Raw genomic sequence first — 20,662 nt, 5'->3', positions numbered from 1 at the left:
GCTACCTTCTAACACACAAACAACTTATTGTATGCGTTGTGTTCTAAGGACGGCTTGGTTTGGGGGGTTTGCTTCGTACTTTGTTGTACTCAATTCTCAGAACAATGCCTAGTACCAAAGCAGGCATTCACTCTGGAATGAAAGATTAAAAGAATGATAAACTGAAATGCACAGTGAACAGGAAAATCTAATCTAAGCACCAGGCATACATACAGGAAAGTTCTCTCTCTGAGAACCATGAAATTAAAAAAAAAAAAAAAAGAAATAGGGTTATGGTAACAAAATTGGTTAAAGGCAAAGAGCAAAGGTCACTGATCTCTGTTTTGTGTTCTAGACAGCTAATCCCACCGATTAAATAGTGGCCATGGGTACAACTCTTCCAAATTCTGAGCCCAGTGATTTAGGCCCAGAGAGACTCTAGAAAAGAAAGAATTTCGTCTTTAAGCAAAACAAAAATTTAGAACTACTCTCAGTTCTCAATTTGTTGAGCTGTGGCAACTCAAGCAAAACCTGCTCTTATTATCGCTGCTTCCCTCTCTCATCTGGCTACATTTAAAAACTTCCTCAGTGGTTACTTTAATTCACTTATCCACTAGAAGAGAATTTCAAATTTCAAGAAATGTAGAAATTAGAACAAACAAATGACATTTAAGGGCTGCTATAAAATTCTTTACCGTAAGCAGTAATAATAAAAATTCTTACACTAGGAAATAAAGCAACAATGAATGGGAAAATGTTTAAGTTGTAAACCTTGCACACTTGCTATCATCTCCAGTTCTCCAAGGGGAGCGTGGAAAGATCTGCACCTGAAGACCAGGAAGGGAGGGATTGGAAGCAGCGGAAAGAGTGACAGTTTGACATCAGGAAGGCGGGTGAATTGTTGGCGGCGTGACTTTGGTCATGTCACAAACTCTATCAGCCTCAGTACCTTCATCTGCAAAATGGAAATACAGCAGCTAGTGGAGCAATTGTGAGGCTATCACAGCAACAGGGCTCAGAGAGTGACTGGACTAAGACACTGTGCGATTTAGGAAGGACTGGCATGTTGAAGAGCCCCCGCACTCCATGTGTACGGCGGGACTATCTGGAATAACTGAGATATGGAATCATCAGTATGATATGCAGGTCTGAATAGGCCATGATGAAACCCATTACTCTGTATAACTAAAAGGTACTAATTTAATTATTTCCAGAATCTATAAAGAACTCAAAAAACTCTACATGAAGAATACAAATAATCCAATCAACAAATGGGCTAAGGAAATGAACAGACACTTCACAGAAGAAGATCTACAAGCAATCAACAAACATATGAAAAAATGTTCAACATCTTTAGTAATAAGAGAAATGCAAATCAAAACCACCCTAAGATTCCATCTCACCCCAATTAGAATGGCGATTATCAAGAATACAAGCAACAATAGGTGTTGGCGAGGATGTGGGGAAAAAGGTACACTCATACATTGCTGGTGGGGTTGCAAATTAGTGCAGCCACTCTGGAAAGCAGTGTGGAGATTCCTCAGAAAGCTTGGAATGGAACCACCATTTGACCCAGCTATCCCACCCCTTGGCCTATACCCAAAGGACTTAAAATCAGCATACTACAGAGATACAGCCACATCAATGTTCATTGCTGCTCAATTCACCATAGCCAGATTGTGGAACCAACCTAGATGCCCTTCAATTGATGAATGGATAAAGAAACTGTGGCATATATATACAATGGAATATTACTCCGCCATGAAGAATTATAAAATTATGGCATTTGCAGGAAAATGGATGAAATTGGAGAATATCATGCTAAGTGAAAAATAAGCCAATCTCAAAAAACTAAAGGACGAATGATCTCGCTGATAAGCAGATGAGGACATATAATGGGGGGTGGGAGGGGTTAGCGTTAGGGTTAGGTTTAGGGTTAGGGATAAGGAGGGTGGTAAGAATGGAGGAAGGAAGGACTGTATAGAGGGAAAAGAGGGGTTGGAGGGGTGGAGGGGAAGGGAAAAAATAACAGAATGAATCAAACAACATTATCCTATGTAAATTTATGATTACACAAATGGTATGCCTTGACTCCATGTACAAATAGAGAAACAACATGTATCCCATTTGTTTACAATAAAAAAAAATACAGAACCATGCTAGGTGTCTATCAATGGATGAACCTATAAAGAAAATGTGGTATATGTCACAAAAGGATAGTATTCAGCCACGAAAAAGAAGGAAATGCCATCATTTTCAGGAACACGGATGAACCTGGAAGATGTTATGCTAAGTGAAATCAGAAGACACAGGCAGATATCTTCTCACTTCTATGGGGAAGCTAAAAATGCCAATCTCAGAGGAGAGAGAAGAGTGGTCACCAAGGCTGGAAGGGTGGGTGAAAACAGTTAATTGTGTATTTCAGAATAGCTAAGGATAGAAAGGATTTTGAATGTTCCCAACAAACACAAAGAAATGATCAATGTTTGAGGTGACAGATACAAAGATTAGCCTGATATAATCATCACACATTATATTCATGTATTGAAATATCACACTATACTCTATAAATATATACAATGATATATGTCAATGTAAAATAACTAGGTATTTTTTAAAGTTGACACAAAAGAAATGGATACTTCAGAATTTCACACATTATCATAAAAGTAAGTCATAAGGTGGGTAGCCAAAAGGAATGCCTTGCTGGAGACACCTAATCCTGAGTTCATGTTACTAAAGATGCATGCCTTTGTATCAACAGGGGCCAAAAACATGGGTCCCGAAATCCAAAAGAGCACCAGTCCTACTATAATTCTTCCCACTCAATAACCTTTATCTTCTGTGTGTTTTTTTCCAATTATATCACCATTCCCCTGACTTGGGCTTTAATTCTTCATTCCTGGGCCAGCCATTACTGGTCTTCTTGCTAACACTTTTCTCTGTCTTCACTTCCTTTTCTGCTTATAGTTATTCAGGTTATTTTGAAAGGTCCAAAATTCTCAACAGAGTTTACAAAATCTAGTATAATTTATATTTCCAACCTCATTCTACTGAAGAACCATGAGATTGAGCTAAAATCATGCCTCTGTTGCTTATGAAAATCATTAAAATAAGATAAACATAGGTGGTGATGCATATAATAATGGGAAACTATTCAATTTATGATTTTAAAAATAATAAGTGAAAAGACTGAACATTATTGAGATGACTGTGGCCAACTTAATATCATTGATAACAACACGAAACAAATATGTCAATTAAAGTAACCTCCTATATTTCCCAAAGAATCGAAAATAAGGCTAAGAAGTTCAGTTCCTCAAAGTTTGAAACCAGTAAAAATAAAATACTGTGAATAGTACAATTTAAAGTACTATTTGGAAATACAGAAGCAATCAGTATCCTAAATGGAACGCAAGCGGCCAAATACTAGAAAGATCACCTGTGGGAAAATAGAACGCTTGATGCTTGCTTTCTATTCAAGTTTGAAAGGCTGAAACGCTAACTTGTGACATGGTTTTGTTTTATTTTTCATTCATTTGACTGACTGACATATTTCTATTCAACTAGTACTTTAGTTACACTGATATATAAGAAGATACTACTTTTTCAAATTAATATGATGGGGCACAATGAATCAAAATAAGTTTTCTTATAAAGCTTTTGCTCATCAAGAGATTATTTCTTAGCAAAGATAAATAGACAGACAGACAGAGTCAGTAACACACATAGAGGGGCCAATGTCAGTGCTCAGTAGTCTACATATTAAGAATAAAGTTGCCGTGCAGCAGAGCACAGTTGTGCATACCTGTTCTCCCAGTGACTCAGGAGGCTGAGGCAGGAGGACCACTGTTTCAAAACCAGCCTCAGCAACTTAGCAAGGACCTAAGCCACTTTGTGAGACCTTGTCTCTAAATAAAATATAAAAAGGACTGGGAATGTGACTCAGTGGTAAAACATTCCTGGGTTCAATTCCCATATCAAAAAATAAAAATAGAATAAGGCTAATAAGCAATTTTTAAAGGTGTCATCCAGCATTACCAAAGATAATTTCTCTTCTGTACCCTACATAGGAAATAGGACGATTAAACGAGAAAATTTAGGGATGTATTTTTCCTCCACCACCGGTGAGTCTGTAATACTGTTCTGTTTGGCATCTCTGTGTTTTCTAGATTATGGGAAATGGCCCAAAGGCATCAGAGATCAACTCAAACCCACCTGTCACCACCCAGACAGAAGATTCAGCAATGTGAGCACATTTGGGAATCTGGTGGGAAGAGTAAAGGCTGTGAAGAAAAACTCTAGGAGAAGTAGACTTGTGGAAGTCCATTGAAGGTAAGCCCAGCACCCCACTTTTTGCATGATGAGACTTTACTTGGGAAAAAAAAAACTCTATGTGTTATATTATAATGGGTTCAGGGTAACATGACCCCCTGTTATTTTAAAAGGGCAATTCTTACATTTTTATAAGAACTCTTTATTGTAAGTCTGTAACAGATTCTGATAATGAGACAACAGTAAATGTGTAATTTTCACAATCACTCAATTTCCCAAGAAGTGACAAGCCCAGCTCTGAATCCATGTGGGCTGTGCAAGGCACCTCATCTTTCCCAGGAAGCTTCCAGAGCTCCTGCCTCCTTCTGCACCTCTGCTGCAGGAAGTCCAGCTCGCTGCTGCTGGTGGTGGTGGAACCAGCACCTGTCAGGTCAAATTACCTTCTCCAAGGAAAGTGTGTTCATCTCAGCTGACTTTAAGAAAACCAAGGACAAGGACGCCACGCAAACTGCCACCAAGGTCCCTTATCTCCCTTACCATGGCCACTGAGCCACACCCCAATGATGGGTGCTGGCCCAAGAATTCCTGCTTGCTCAACAGTCCATGCTGTAGATCAAAAATCCTTCAAGTAATTTTGTGGTGCAGTCCTTCTTCAAATAACTACCTCAACTGAGACTTAATTCAGGACTCAAAAATAAACGAGTATATATTCTGCAGGCTGTTATTACCTCAAGAGCCAGAGTATGGCAGGAGCCACAGCATCCGTGCCTGTCACACTGAGGTCAACCACCAGCAGGAACGGACGAAGCTGGAGTAACTGCTGCTAAGGCAACTTCCAACAGGAGTCTCTATGATTCATGTGCTATAAGTTAAAAATAAGAAGAGAAGATTCTGGAAAAGGGGAAGAGGGAGAGAGACAGGAAGGGAAGGAGGGAGCGTGAGACAGACACAGCACAGCTTGGAAGAGCCACACACAGGAAAGGTAAAGAGAGCGAGTGGCTCAGAGGCAAAGATCCTGTGGATGGTCTCGCCCAACAAACTTCAGGACCTGTAGTAGGGGCCTTGGGTAAACTCGGCTCCTCACTGCCGAGGAACCCAGAAGGAAGCCCACAGCAGCTTCAAGAGTTCACTCGGCTTCGCCACAGCAGCCTCATTAAAATCCTTGACATCTCTTTGCTTAAGACTCACACGTTCCCTAGAGGAAATGCTGAAAACTCAGAAAAAGGAAGTTTATAAATCCTTGGCCATTTTTCACTGAGCATTACGTTATCCCATAAAAGAGAAGTAAAGGAAAGAGACACAGAGTTGTACTTCTAGAGCATCATTAAGCCAGCAGCCTCCAGAGGGTGCACAATCAAACTCCAGTGTCACAACTTCTAAAGTCTCACACAAGGCCCACCACGTCATCTAAGAACTCTCTTAGATAATGGTTCAGAACTGATGGTGTTTGTTGTCTGAGTACAAAATTTCCACCTTATATTCTAAAAGTGTAACAAAGAATCAAATGAAAGCTTAGCCTAAATGTTTATTGGAAAACTGGAAGTCAACGTGTGAGGAGAATTCACAACAGAACAAACTTTTCAGAAAAATAAGGCAACAAAGTACCAGAATAACAATGCAGAAAATGAAACCAATACACTCCTATCAATGTGGAAAAGAGCAATAAGTAACATGGGTGATTTAAGAAACATATGAGTAGATAAATGGTGAATGATTTCCTTTAGGTAGAAAGAAGATACTTGTCAATTAATAGAGAAAACACAAGTAATTATGGTGGGAAAACTCAACCCTGTGACAACTTTTCTCATTTTATGTCATCAGTGAAAGGCTCAGCACCAGGCAGAAGAGCAGGTAGCCACACCTCACCCACCTGCTTCTCTGTGAGAATGACCCTCCCCAGGAGCTGGTCCTCCAGACCCTTCATGGTGACAGTGAAGTCAATGATGGAGGTGCGAGCGCTCACTTCAGGGGTGTAGGCTGGATTGGGCAGCTTGGTGGTGATGTACAGTTTGAAGCCATCCATGACATCTACTTCCTTGTCACCAACTTTCACCTTTTCCATAAAAAGAAAGATGAAAGTAATCAAAGAAAGTTACACTTTACTGTGCCCTTTTACATAGGATCAAACATCGCTTTAAACAGTTTGGCAACTGGAGATGATTTGTTTAATAAAAAAAGAATGGTCATTAGGTTCTCAAAGGGCTTCAAACTGCGGAAGGATGGAGGGGAGGAAGGAAGGAAGGAAGGAAGGAAGGAAGGAAGGAAGGAAGGAAGGAAGGAAGGAAGGAAGGAAGGGAGGGAGGGAGGGAGGGAGGGAGGGAGGGAGGGAGGGAGGGAGGGAGGGAGGGAGGGAGGGAGGGAGGAAGAAGGAACCTTTCAATATATACCAGGTAAGAAGTGCAAAATTCGGCACCAAAACATTTACGATCACACTACAGAAGCAAGTTGGAGCCCTCACCCCAAATTTTTTCAGAGGTTGAGACTGACGGTGCCAAACATGTACCAAAAGGTCATGAAGGGCTCAGTACTCACGTGTTGGGATTTTTTCTGGGGAGAAAGAGCAAGCTCCCAAGCAAGTACCAAAACTGGTTTGAGAGAGCAGGTAGGGGCAGCTGGTAGGTGGTCCTACAGGGTTTAAGAGGTGGGCTGGGCATACACAGGAGTTTGTGTGGTTTGACTTTCCAACCAGTGCCAAGAAAGGAGGCATCGGCTTTTCTTATCAGCTTTCCCAGATGTATGGAGAAGGGGAAGCATCACAGAGGGGCTTGAAATCTATCCACTGTCAGACATCAACGTGGCATCAGCCTCTTCACTACAAAAGTAAAGTGTATATCCCTGGAAGTATTGCTCTTAAACTCTTCAGTCCCAGCTCAGGAAGGGAGTTCCTCTTACCACTGACTATTTGAGTTGCTGCTTATTGACGGAATTACATCTACGTCTCATTTACTGGGTCCCACGTGGGTGATCTGCACACTGTCATCAACAGGTTTGACCTACCTTAAAGGTAGATCCAGTTTTAATGAAGTTTCTTTCCAAAACATTATCCAGAGCTGGATCTAGTTCCTCCCCAACATCTTCAATAAGCAAGGGCCTTCCAAGAGAGAGGCTGTCCTCCAGGTGGTTTCTGAAGTACTTGTGATTGAGAGAAGTGATCTAGAAACAGGACCTCAGCGTTAGACTCTTACAAGTCTCAGGATGTTATGCACAGAGATGACTGATGTCACATGGTGCCTACGGCATTCTCTCACAGGGGACAAAGAGGTTCTTAGAAGTCCTTGGCTCTGGATGACCTTTCTTCCCTTTCACTGGAAGCAGTAAACGAAGGCTGGGTGGCAACAGTGCTTCCCCCTCACCAGCACCTCTTCTGAGGCAAATAAACACGGAATAACGAGGACGTGCTGCTTATACAGTGGAATAGAGCTGTGCCCATCTGTGATCAGGGACAGCCTCAGACCCAACAGAATGGAGTCAGGTGCCATTGGAAGAGGGTATTCCCAGGGATGAACACAAGGGCAAATAATGAGATTTGGGGGAAATTTTTTGTTATAAGCTGCCATCTGTTACTGCTGCTATCTAGGATGACCAAGAAAGAATCCATAGGTTTTCAAATACGTCTTTGTCTTGGATTCCTAGAAATCTGGGGCAGGAAAACTTGACGAATTATAGAAATGTCCTCAAATACAAATTACCTGGAGTTCATTTCCACTTTCTTTATTTTTAATCCAGATCTTGCCTTGAGTCTGTGGGTCAATTAGCAAAGGATAGCGTGATGCTTTTGTGACAATAATGCCATTCTGAATGGACAGGTCATCATTGGGCAGACCTTGGAGGTTCCATTCACTAATAGTGGGAGCATCAATCAACATCTCATTGAGATTTAGATCCTTTCCAAATGGAATTTTCCGGGCTTTCATTTCCTTCATCCAATCATTTAGCAGCAAATCTCGAAATTCTTGGTTAAATGGACCAGAATAAGATAGAAAAGCTGTAGCCAACAAGACATCACCTAAAACAGAAACAAACACCACTGAAATACATTATGATCATTCTTATAATTTTTTAGCACATCAAAATTTTAAAGATTAAAAGATGGCTATTCTTTTAAACCGAATTCCACAAATCAGATTGTAACCCTGTGCTGCCATGCTTTGTAAATAAGCAGAAGTTTGGTTTGTTGTTAAACCATCCAGTTGGCCTACCAAGAAATGACTTCTAGTAGTCAACCCTGGGATTATTTTGATTTTTGTTGCAAGTTAGAGGATGACCTCTGAATTTAAGAGACATAACACCTCAGAAGACACACCCTTCATTTCAAAATGCCCTTGATCAATATTCCCATGCTCTCACAGGAGAATTCCAAGGTGACCTGATCATTTCGGGGTAAGTCATCACACCATCTAACCAGGACAGCATAGATATCAAACCACTCTCCATCTCTCTGAAGCGGCTGGAGACACACACATATGCGAACACACACACACATACACACTATGAAATCTGAAGTAATCAAGTACTGCCTGATTAAAGCGTAAACTTCCTAACTTCCCATCACTATCGACATGATCTCATTAATAAAAGAATTCACAGACCAACGAGTCTTTTGGTTTGTGCTGCAAACTCTTGACTTTGCTCTGTCCACCTTTCTTTTTCGCCTGCCAAGCCACTGATGAGTGTGGAAGCTGTCTGCATCTTACGTCTGCAACGCTCTGCATCTTCAAGCAAGGTCTATAAGAGGATATAACCAGAAGAAGACTTCATTGAAAGAAATAAAGCTTCTGGCTCAGAAATGTAACTTTCAGGCATACAGTATGTGCTCTCTGGACAGGTGAGCCATGTATTTCACAGGAAGCATAAGATCCCATTTCTGTGTGTCTGTGTCAGCCCAAACCCATCTCTAATGCCTGACAATGAACTTTGGGGAATTCCTTCAGGTGGAGCCTTGAACCAAGTGGTCAAGCCCTCCCCAGATGTGAATAACTGAGACACCATGGAAATTCACATCGCTGATGATTTCCTTTTAAAGAAAAAATAGGATACAAGCATACATGCAAATATCGAGAGAAATATATCACATTTCTTTACAAAAAAATGTAAAGAAATGCATATCCTTAGTCAAGAATCAGGAAGTCTCTCATGTTAACGGTCTGGTATGGTCACTGCTTGATCTCACTCCACACCTCCCATACTTTGGATGAAACTTAGATTAATGGCCACCAGATGTGGTACCCTGGGGCTCCTGCACAAATCTCAGCCCCACCGGACTTAACCCATCCTTTCCTGCTGCTCTGCAAGACAACTGAAGACCTTGAACCCGGACTTCCACAGGCTGGTACCCTCAGGCCTAGATTTTGTTTGCTTCTTGTTTGGTGTTTTGGGTGGTGGGGATTGAACCCAGGCCTGCCCTGTAGGAAGCACCAGTTCTGCTGCTGAGCTACACTCACAGCCCTTAGGCTTGGTTCTCAGAAACAAATGGTCCCATTTCTCTGTGCTTAAAAGTTAGCTGCTGATTCTTCCTATAAAGACTAATACTTATGAAATAAAATGAGTATGGACAAAGAATCAGCTATGTGAGCAGTCACTGAGTAGTCATGTACAATAATAAATATACATGTCATAAAAATCTTTACAGGATTAATTTTAATAATTAAACAATAAGGGATTATTTAACTTATTATGGCATATAAGATTAAGACCCTGAAGCCCTTAAAATTATTTTGTAAATTTCTTATAACCAAGAAGGTTGATCATTTTATTGTTAAAAACTCAATTTATAAACCCATGTTTTCCTTTTTTCCCTACAATTAATACAGAATAAACCTCTCAAAGCCCAGCTGTTGGCCCATCCCCACACCTATGTCACCCATCCCTATCTACCCCTGGGCAGCCCCCACCAAGAGAAGAGATGCTAGCCCAAAGTGTGATTCTGAATCGCTCACTGGGAAAAATTTTTGTTTAAAAGAAACTTGTGGTGGAATGAGAAGATTCTCTACTCTTATTTTAATCTAGCAAAATAAGAGGATGAGCAGGCACCTGACCTCCTGACTTGCTTTCTGGTGGCCCCGGGCTCATTGGGGATGGCAGTGTCAGAGAAGAGATTGGGGCAAACCCGTGGGAGTACAGGAGGAAGAAGCAGACATCCCCTGAGCCTGGTCAAGCGCCAGGGTGCCAAAATCCAGCAGTTCCGGTCCCATGCCCATTCCTTCTCAGCTGCCCAGTGAGGCAACTAGCTCTCCAGAGGCCCAGGGAACCTGGACCCTAGGCACAGGCGCTGTGTCCTGTGTAGAAATAGCCAGGACACATCCTCCTTCATGGGGCCACACAGGCCTGAGCCACAAGGAGCTGGAGACTAGACACCTTCTGGGTGGTCTCGGGCCCCTGGACTCTCAAGGAGCCCAAGGGAGAGGAAATACACCAAAAATGATCTAAGGTCAAGTGCAGAAGGTCAGATTTTTTTTTTATTAAATAAATTTGACATTTATTGAAATTCAACTTTAGAACCATATTTTTGCAGTAGCAGCTTGTAAGTGTTCCTGTGATTAACTAACAAATGGCAGATGCTTAAGTACAACAACAAAAAGTTAATTGAATAAGTCAATGAGAAAATGTTAAAATTTGAACATAGCATGAGAAAAAAATGATGTTTTTACTACTTTCAGTAATGCTTCTGGATACAACTGAGTGTCCAAAGTACTAGAAACCAATACTCCTTCCCACTTACTCAGTTTCTGTGTAGATTCTTTCAAACTGCAATGCTAATTTTCTCCTTCTGTAAGTGAATTCTATAGGGCATAAATTTGCAAATCCATATAGGTGCTGTATAATTACTTTGTTAAAACTTTTTGAAAGCTCTCATTGTTCTTTCAAGAGACTTCTCTTTAAAGAGAAAATATCATACATTCTTTAAACAGTGAAACTGAAAAGTTATAGGACAGGAATCTCAATCTGAGAAGCAGGTCCATTCGATAAAAATTTTCCAGAGAAGAGTGAATCTGGCTCTTATTTACCAAATAGAGAATTTACCAAAGGCAGATACATCTTTTGTGTGGCCAGAAACTCAGATATTTTGTTGGGAACCACTCCAAGAAAAATCAATAGAGAATTTCTGCAAATGTAAAATACAAAAGCAAGTGTGTACTTAGAACAAGAGGAAAAAACATGAAAAAGTCCTGTTGGCTCAGAACTTGGGTGCCTTTCTTCTGTGATCCCTGTGGACATTTGAATATTGATAGAAATGCTTGTCAACCATGACTTGGCCTCCCCTCTCCAGAGAACAGTCTATAACTCCCAAGCACCTATGCAAGTGAGAGAATCCAAAGTTGAGGCTGCATTAGCTCTATGAGAAATCTACTTGGATTATTAGGAGGAAGGAACTGAAACTAGTGTATGTAAAATATGGAGATATTAGATAGGAAATTACGAACCTAGATTCCAAAAGGTACTACAGTTCTAAAACACGCATAGGTAGAGTCTGAAGGCTGAGGTGGTTACCACCATTGGGGTGTCGCCCTGTGGTCAGTTACATGACTCCATCAGGGAGCCTGAAGCAAGCCTCAGAGACCAGGGTCTGCTCCAGATTATGCCACTGGCCAGTTCTGTGACCAGGACCCATTCTCCTGACCTCTCTGGACCTCAGTTCCTTTCTGAAAATAAAAGTATCCACCCTGCCTACTTTGCAAACGTGTTTCAAAGATTAAATGAGATAAAATGTGAGACGTGATTTGGAAAACGGAACAACAACAACACAAAGCGATAGGAGATGCTGTTCCCACCACCATCGCCAGGCCCAGAGAGACTCCGAACGGCATTTTCTAGAGCCGACTGCCATCTTGACTGGCCACCCTGAGATCTCCCCAAAGCCCCTCATGTTTGTTAGAAAGCGAAGGCCTCGTGCTGTCTACAGACTGTGCATAAGTTAAGGGTTTGGAGACCAAACCCGTAGAGAGAGAAATAGAAAACGAAGGAGATGCGACAGTCCCCCATGCCAAAGAGCACTACCTGCTTCTCGGTCACGGCCTGTTCATACTCCGCCTGCACCACATCCAGCTCTGCTTGTTTCTCATCCAGCTCAGCCTGGGCCTTCTGCAGATCCTGCATGGCCAGGACGTGGCGATTCCCCTGCACCACCAAGTTGGCCTGCAGGGCACACACACACAGCATGAAGGAACAGCAGGACACCTCCTCACAGCCGGAATGCCAGGTTCTAAGAACTCAGCAAAGTCACAGGCTTACACCTGTCCTTTGCTCCACCTCTAGAATCTTTTCAAATTGCATTAAGTCTAGACCGAATTTTAAAATGAACTTGACATAAATGTTTATAAGCAGCTTGTTACAACAGAAAATTACAGTTTGCTAGAACAGAGATCAGTTTGTTTTTTTTTTTTTTTTTTCTGTAAAATGCCAGATACTAGATACTTTAGGCTTTTTATGCTAAGGAATAAAATCAAAGTTATAATTTAATTACTCATGCATAAAACATTTTAAAATGTAAACGCTCTTCCTTTTTCATGAACCATACAAATAGAAGTGGTACCAACAGCCAAGTCATGAAACCAGCTGTGGTGTCTGCCAATAGACGCAAGGAAAAAGAAAATGTGGCATATATACACAAAGGAATTCTAATCAGCCACAAGGAAGAAGGAAATCATATCATCTGCAGGAAAACATGAACTGCGGAGCACCACGTTAAGTGAACTAAGCCAGACTCCGAAAGAGGTATGGAACATTTCCTCTCGCCTGTGGAAACTAGTGGGGGAAAAAATAGGGGAAAGATGGCATGAAAGTAGAAGGGGGGGGCACTAGAATGGAAGGAGGGTGGAGGGGAGGGCGAGGGAGGGTAAGGGGAGACTTTGGGGGTGAATTCGATCCAATTATGTTATATGCACGTACCAATATGACACAATGAAATTCACCATTCTGCATAATCAATACACACCAATAAAAATAAATAAATAAAATGAAAGCAAATACAGGTGGTGACTCCATCTGGCCATGGGCCATAGGGTTCTTACCCCAGATCAGACACACATAAATACAAAGGCAAGTTATAAAACACTGTAATATTGAACATGGTAGAAAAAGAAAAAATGGATTATGGGTAGTCCCTGACTTAAGATGGTTCGACATGAGTTTTCAACTTCATGGTGGCGCAAGAGCAAGGCACATTCACCCCATAGAAACCATGCTGGGACTCTGGAGTCTGGCCTTTCCTCAGGCTGGGGAAACCAGCATGATTCTCTCTCAAGGTGCTGGGCTCATGCTACCCTGAGCTGTGACCAAGTAACCACATGTTCTAAGGAAGCTCCTAAAATAAATCAAAGACAGAATCAAAAGTAATATTAGCAAAAGCTGAGGTGTAGAAAATATCCCATGCTAATTGGAATTTTGATTCTTTATGAAAAATTTCAATCTAATTTTCCCTGTTAAACCTACAAAATGTTAAAATTCATTTTAGCAGGTAGATCCTGCTAAAAGGATCTACTAGAAGCCATAATCCTTCCAAAGGTTGAGAGGTATATAGATTATTTCTTTAAATATTTCTGAGGTAAATTACTTTCCTCTTTCAAAACTTCAAGCTTCCGAGTTTTGGCAGAACACATCTTCTGGGGAAATGTCAGAGTTTCATATTTGGCCAGAACAAGTGAGGAGCAAAGGCAAGGCTTAAAAAACACGCTTTAATAGGAAAGGACTTCCACGTTCTACAACTGCTGTTGTGCATCAACCGTAGAAGAAAAGCCAGGTCACCAGGTCAAACAACTTGCCACAACACCTTACCAACGTCACACTGTCACCAGCCCCAAGACTTAGACTGTTCGATAGCAGTTTACTCAGAAAATAAATAATTAAATTTTATTTTAAGTGAAACTCTCAACAGTTGTTAACCAAACCCTTCAAACCCAAATGCCCAACTTAGAGCTCCAGAACTCTGGGTTGATTACTCCAACTGGGAGCCTCAGTTTCTCCTTTAAATTAATGATAAACTCCCTCCCAAGACTTTTTGTTATAATTCAATAATATGACATACAAAACCCCGAGCCTAGTACCTGGCACACAGCAAGAGCCTGATAAATAATAAATATTGTTATTTTTATCCATTTTCAACACTGAAGGCTCTACTTTTTGAGACATTCTCTTTGTATGGGTTGATATTTACTGATTTTCATGGAGTTTTCAAGAGGAAATCTCATTATTGAGAGTAAATAGGAACTAAATTGTTTTAGTTAGGACTGGGGATGGCTCAGTGGTAGTATCTACCTGGCACCCATGAAGCCTTGGGTCCAATCCCAAGCAGCATCACAAAAAAAGTAAAAATAAATACATTGTTACAATTAATGTTTGTTTAAATGTATTCACTAATTGAAGTCACTTGGACAATTTGTAGGGATTGCAAGATGAAAGAGAAAACCCCCTTAAGGACTGTTACTAAGGAGTGTTGAGGGCTTAGGACATGCCCTTGATCTCTGCTGACTTAGGAAGCAGGGGCTTGCTAGTGAAGCCCCTCCAGAGTTAAGAGAAGCTTGAGGCTGGTCTGTCTTCCTGCACCTATTCAGCAGAAGTACCTGAAGATAACCTGCAACCCCTTAGTCTACCTCTCCCTGGGGAAGTGACTGTGTAGAATCCACATAACTGTGTGCCTTTTTCTGACTGACACAGGAGGGATCTGACAGGCTTCAGGTGCCAAGATGCTGGATGTGCATAAGCTTATGAGGGCACTCGGGATGGACTTCTGAGAAGGAGAAACAGTCAAGGAGCATGTGAAAGGTCCCACCTCCTGATCGTACCCCCCTCATTACCTGCTACGTGATCCAGACTCTCCCGGAACTGGAAAGAAGCTGAAATATGGAGAGTATTGAACCTTGGGCAAGAGGTTTCATTGTTCTTATACAAGTCTTACAGAACGTCCATGTTCAATGGGTTCAGCTCCCTATTCTTAAAATCAGCAATAGAATGAATCTGACATAACTTTCCCATGTACAAATACGAATGCACCACAGTGAATCTCAGCATCGTGAACATCAACAAGAAATTAATTTTTAAAAAAACTATAGATAAATGGTAGAAAGATCAATTGAGGGAAAGGAGCAGGGTGGGAAGACAGAAGAGGAAGGAGAGGTACTGGGGTCTGCATTACAACAAGATATAGTCCAGGTTTGTCTAATTATGACATAATGGATTCTATAGTCATGTACACCTAAAAGAACCAGTGGAAAATTAAGTATAATAAGCTAAAAACTACACATTCTAAATCCAGCGATAATTCTCTCTAAAACACTATGTTTGTTTATGCATGGAAAAATGTGTGAAGAATGCCCTGTACTTGGATTTGACCTGGTGGTTATAATTCAGTTCTTAAAATATAAGAATGTGCTTTTTTAAGCTATTGTGGAGTCCTCCACAGCCCCAGTATTCATGATGTCAGACAGCATGACACCAATTATCTACTCTAAATTTCTCTGAATCAAATAAGACTTCTTTTTAGTTGTCTAAGATGCCAAGGATCCCAACTACTTAATAAATGGCCCTGATAAAGTAACAATTAGAAAATACAATGGGACTCTCAATCCTATACCTATCTTTCTGCTACTCTTGAATATTTTTACCATGATAATTAAGTTTCTTGGGTAGTTTACAAATGCAAGTGCATTTCAGTTGCTGGTTGGGAAATATCAAACTTACACAAAACAAAATAATCAACCAAGACATAAGGAATGATTATTGAGACATTAATATTTCATTTTCCAAAAAATGTACTGGCTTTTCCATTTGTTTTAATAGTGGAGAAGTATCTAGAAATGAAGCTTTAAAACTCAACTGATATAAGGGAAACACAGACAGAACCTCAAAGTCACATTAAATAACAAATAGATGATATTCTTTCCTAAAAGACAATGGAAGTGGAGCAATATGCTTGCTTTAAACCAAAATCAACTTTAAGCATCGTCTGCAAGGTGTGTCCACCTTGACCCTCCCTCACTCACAGGATTCCCTGGCTTGAGATCTTAAACACCATTGGGGAATTCTAGAATGTGATTTTCCATTGAGCTGACTTTGTGGGGGATGGAGAAAATATCCAGCAACCCACAATGAACCTAGTGTCTTTAGAGAGTAAGTCCATACTCAAAAGGCTCACACAATTCGGACTAGACTGGGATTACAGAGAAGAAATAAATACCCTGTGCTGTCTTTCCAATACATGCTCTCCCAGAGACCAAGAGCTCCTGTGCTACTGTGACCTGGAGACCCCTCCCAGGCATGACTTACCTTCAGAGGCAGCACCTCTTTGTTTATAGAAAAGAAGGAAGCCATGGCTTTGGTCCAGGAACAAAGACCAGCTACATTCCCACACACACGTTTAGCAGTTTCAATGTTGTAGTCTGCCATGTCAAAGTAAGGACTCAAAAATTCTATCACTTCTTCATTGATTGTGTCTTTGGGGAATTGCTGTGGAAGAAAAGAGCAAACTTAAGTAAAAGCACTTTTTTTCATGAAATCAAGTTCACATTGGGTTCTCAGTGCAATGGAAGTGCTGAACAAAAATGGATGCAGGGCATGGTATTTTGTCAGTATTTCAGGACATCGGGCAAAAGTCCTAAAGCAAATCACAGCGAGGCATGATTAAAAAGAAGTCTGTTAGAGTAACTTTGTCTTCTGTACACAAGAAATGTCAACCCTAAGTAAATATACTGGGATTCAGGGCAAGTCTAAATTATTTAGGTGGTGAACACTCACGTGGTTTTTAGAATTTTCAAGGCAAAAAAAATTCTTGTCATTAATCCTAAATAGGTGAATTAGAAACCCATAATATCAATAACTAAAAAAAAAACACACACAGGTATATTCAGCCTAAGGACCTATAGGTTTAGCATTTATTAGCTACTAAATGCTTAATATATTCAGAGAGAAATTCTTTTAACCTCACCTAAATTGTGAAGATAATAACTTGGACTTTGAATTTGAGGATGATTAATTAATATTTAATCATAGAGTTATCAAGAACATGAGAAAAATTAGTATCCTCTGAAGGAATATAATTTTTAAATAGCAACAGAAATGGGTTAAATATACTTCTCTGTATCAGAAAGAAAAGACTGACCAAAGGATAAAAGCAGACCTTTTCAAAGTGGTGGCATTTCTTCATCAAAAAGAAACGCTTAAAATTTTCTAAGTAGGAACAAATTTAGCATCTAAATAACTCAGTAAAATAGCATTCAGACAACATGTGTAACAGAATAGAACTCATTCTCATTCAGACTCACTTCGGACAAATTTCTTTTATGAGACTTTACAAATAGTGAAGACAGCAGAAAAACTGGAAGAATATCTAGAAGCAATAGGATGGTGGTGACAAGAAAACCAATAGCAAGAAGACTCCCAAGAGCAGCCTTCAGGTAAATAAGGCAGGGAGCTGAAATCACTTGCCAGTTCTGATTAAAATCCAATTCCTTTGTCACATAGTCTCATAATTACCTGAGAAGAGTCTATGGCCTACTGGTTTCATAAGGTACTTGTTACAGCAGCTAGAAGGTGCCTCATAAGACATTCTAGCCACAGCAGACACTTGAGCAATGTTGAATTGAAAACCAAATGAAAGAAAGTGCTAAAGTTACATCTTAGGAAATAGGCTGTGTTGGGTATTCCCAGTGAGTAGTCTCACGATTGAATCATAAAAAATATAACAATAAAACTTCTGAAGAAAATATAAGAAAATGTTTTTTTTTTCTTTCTTAGAAGATAGTCAAGATCTGAACAGAACACAGAAAGCACTATTAACAAAAATAGTGACAAGTTGGAATAAATTAAAATTAAGAACTTATGCTTATCAGAAGACACCATTAATGCATTGAACAAGTAAGTCAGGAAGTGGCAGGAGACATTGGAAAATATATGTGACAAATTAGTCATGTTTTTTATATAAAGACATTGTACACAGTGATCTTTTTTTTGTACCAGGGATTGAACCCAGGGGTGCTTAACCACTGAACCACATCCCCAGTCCTTTTATATTTTATTTAGAGACAGAGTCTCACCAAGTTTCTTAGTGTCTCACTAAGTTTCTGAGGCTGGTTTTGAACTTGTGATCCTCCTGCCTCAGATTCCCGAGCTGCTGGGATTATAGGCATGTGCCACTAGCGTGATTTGAAATTTTTAATGGATAAGAAACTTGAGCAGGTACTTAGCCAAAGAATTCCCAAAGGGCTTATAAACCTATGAAAATATTTTCAGCACCACTAGTCATCAGGGAAATCCAAATTAGACCCATGATAATAAGATGCTACAACAAACTCACGAGACCAGCAAAAGGTGAAAAATGTGGAGAAAATCCTATACTCCCAGTGGGTATGGAATCTGACACAACAATTTTTGAAAACTCTTCAGCACTGTGTGCCAAAACTGATTAAATGAGTACATCCTTAGAAATTCCATTCCTGTATATACAGCCCCCAAATGACCTGTAGATCAATATTGACAGCAGCCTTATTTGTAATAACCCAAAATTAATAAAAACCCAAAATCCATCAACAGTCCAATGGACAAATCGGAGCCATTACAGTGTTTTCCACTGGTGCTGATTCACGTAGGCTTGTGAGACTTTATTGTCAAGGTATGGGAAATTTGTGCAAACTGGTTGTTAACACATTCATATTAAATTTGAAGTATATAAAGTTGTAATTGAATAAGTTTCATTTAAAATAAAGAGAAGAAAGAGCAAAAACTCCTTGCTTTCTCATTATTTTACTAGGGATCCCTGTCATCTGTGTGCTTTGGGGTCATTTTGTCCCTAGGGCAGCCATCTGGGGGATTCTGTGTGATGCCTCACACTTTCCTCAACTCTACACTCAGCAGCAGCACGTTGGGGGCTTGCACCTGGCCATCCTGGGGGTAGTAACACCGTGCCAAAGGCTACAAGTCACAGACTTTATTTTTTTCCCCTTCCTTTCAAAGAACACTTGTTAATCACTTAGCACACACACCATTGCACACTCACATGCAGGAAATTGATAAATGGAAAGGAATGAAATATTGCCCTTTGCAATAGTAAGAAGGACTCTCACAAATATGCCAAGTGAAAAAGGTCAAAACAAAATAGTCCACATGATATGATATGTGAATTTCAAAACAAACAAAACTAATTATTGGGATAAAAGTCAGAATAGTAGTTATTCCAAAGGAGGCTATTGACTGGGTTTTGGCACAAGAGAGACTTCTGGAGTCCAGAAGCATGTACTTTGCTTTCAGGGCTCATTAATAGCCATACACATACGTAAGTATTCATCAAGCAGTGCTACTCCAAGTTTGCTCATTTTACTACATGAAGGTTCTACCTCATAACACTTAAAAAAGGTAAACTGATACTCAAAAATTACCACTAAGACTTTCAAAACATAAACAAATGCATATGCAGTAGGGTGCCTGGATTCATGGGTTCTGCATCCACAGTTGCAACTAACTGTGGATCAAGAATATCCAGAAAAAAATTGTGTCTGTGCTTCACATACAGACTTTTTCTTGACATTGTTTCCTAAACAACTAGTGTAACAACCAATTGCACAGCATTTACATTACATTATGGTATAAATAATCTAGAGGTCTCAAAACATAGAGGAAAATGCAAGTCGGTTATATGCAGATGCCATGTCATATATAGGACTTGAGCCTCCAGATTTTTGCATTCACAGGGGGTCCTGGAACAAGTCCCCTGCAAATACTCATGGACGGCTATATTTGTATTCATGCACATACAATAAAAACATATATCTTCTCCTTAAATTGACTTTTTAACTTTCATTGAAGTGTGCATATCACTGATGGTGCTTTAATACACCTAAAGTCTATCAGCAAAAGCTCTAATGCTTATGATGCCTTATGTTTGAAAGAGAAAATTCTACTCCAAATAAAATACTTAGACACATGTTCAAAATACCTATGTAGAGTGCATTCTTTCTAGAAACTCGTTCTACTAAAGGGCTTGGCTACTCCAGCAGACTGAGCCCCCGCGTTGGCCCATCATTATTGAACTACCAACCTGTAAGTTCTGTAAAAAGTTCCCAGCAGTCATCAGTTTTAGAGATTCCTGCCAGGAAGGTATAGTGCAGCTTTTTTCCAGGTCAATTTTCACTGCGTTGACTCTCCTTTGAAACAGCAGCAGCACACAGTCCATGATCCGCATGATAAGGTGAGGGGGCCTGCCCAAGGTGCGGACAGTGGCGATGTCAGAGGGCTTAATGGTCTAGGGGCAAGAGGAGGGGCCATCCAATCTCAGATAAGAAAATGCAGACAAACAAATCTTTCATGTCTAAATGGTGCTGTTTCAGCAGAGGACAGAGAACATTTTTAAGTTATACTCAACAGCATGGGGTCTAGACACATATTTTATACCAAAGAAAATGCATGTCCTAAAAAGTCCTAACTT

The 20,662-nt window shown here is 40.2% G+C and overlaps 1 protein-coding gene across 5 annotated transcripts in view; it reads right to left on the bottom strand.

Annotated features, from left to right (window-relative positions):
- DNAH5 (dynein axonemal heavy chain 5) overlaps positions 1 to 20,662 on the bottom strand; it is a 301,487-nt gene that overhangs the window by 52,817 nt on the left and 228,008 nt on the right. For all 5 annotated transcript variants that reach the window (XM_079145501.1, XM_079145505.1, XM_079145502.1 and 2 more), the window contains exons 59-65: positions 20,276 to 20,479; positions 16,513 to 16,692; positions 12,250 to 12,387; positions 8,844 to 8,979; positions 7,944 to 8,260; positions 7,252 to 7,407; positions 6,125 to 6,307 (exon numbers count right to left, since the gene is read on the bottom strand). In XM_079145501.1, the coding sequence (XP_079001627.1) occupies positions 6,125 to 6,307; positions 7,252 to 7,407; positions 7,944 to 8,260; positions 8,844 to 8,979; positions 12,250 to 12,387; positions 16,513 to 16,692; positions 20,276 to 20,479 (1,314 nt within the window). The remainder of the gene's footprint in view (positions 1 to 6,124; positions 6,308 to 7,251; positions 7,408 to 7,943; positions 8,261 to 8,843; positions 8,980 to 12,249; positions 12,388 to 16,512; positions 16,693 to 20,275; positions 20,480 to 20,662) is intronic.

The sequence above is a fragment of the Sciurus vulgaris genome (assembly GCF_902686455.1).
Source record: "Sciurus vulgaris genome assembly, chromosome: 6".
Taxonomy (NCBI): domain Eukaryota; kingdom Metazoa; phylum Chordata; class Mammalia; order Rodentia; family Sciuridae; genus Sciurus; species Sciurus vulgaris.
The sequence above is the reverse complement of the archived record's forward strand: the minus strand, read 5'-3'. Positions and strand labels throughout refer to the sequence as shown.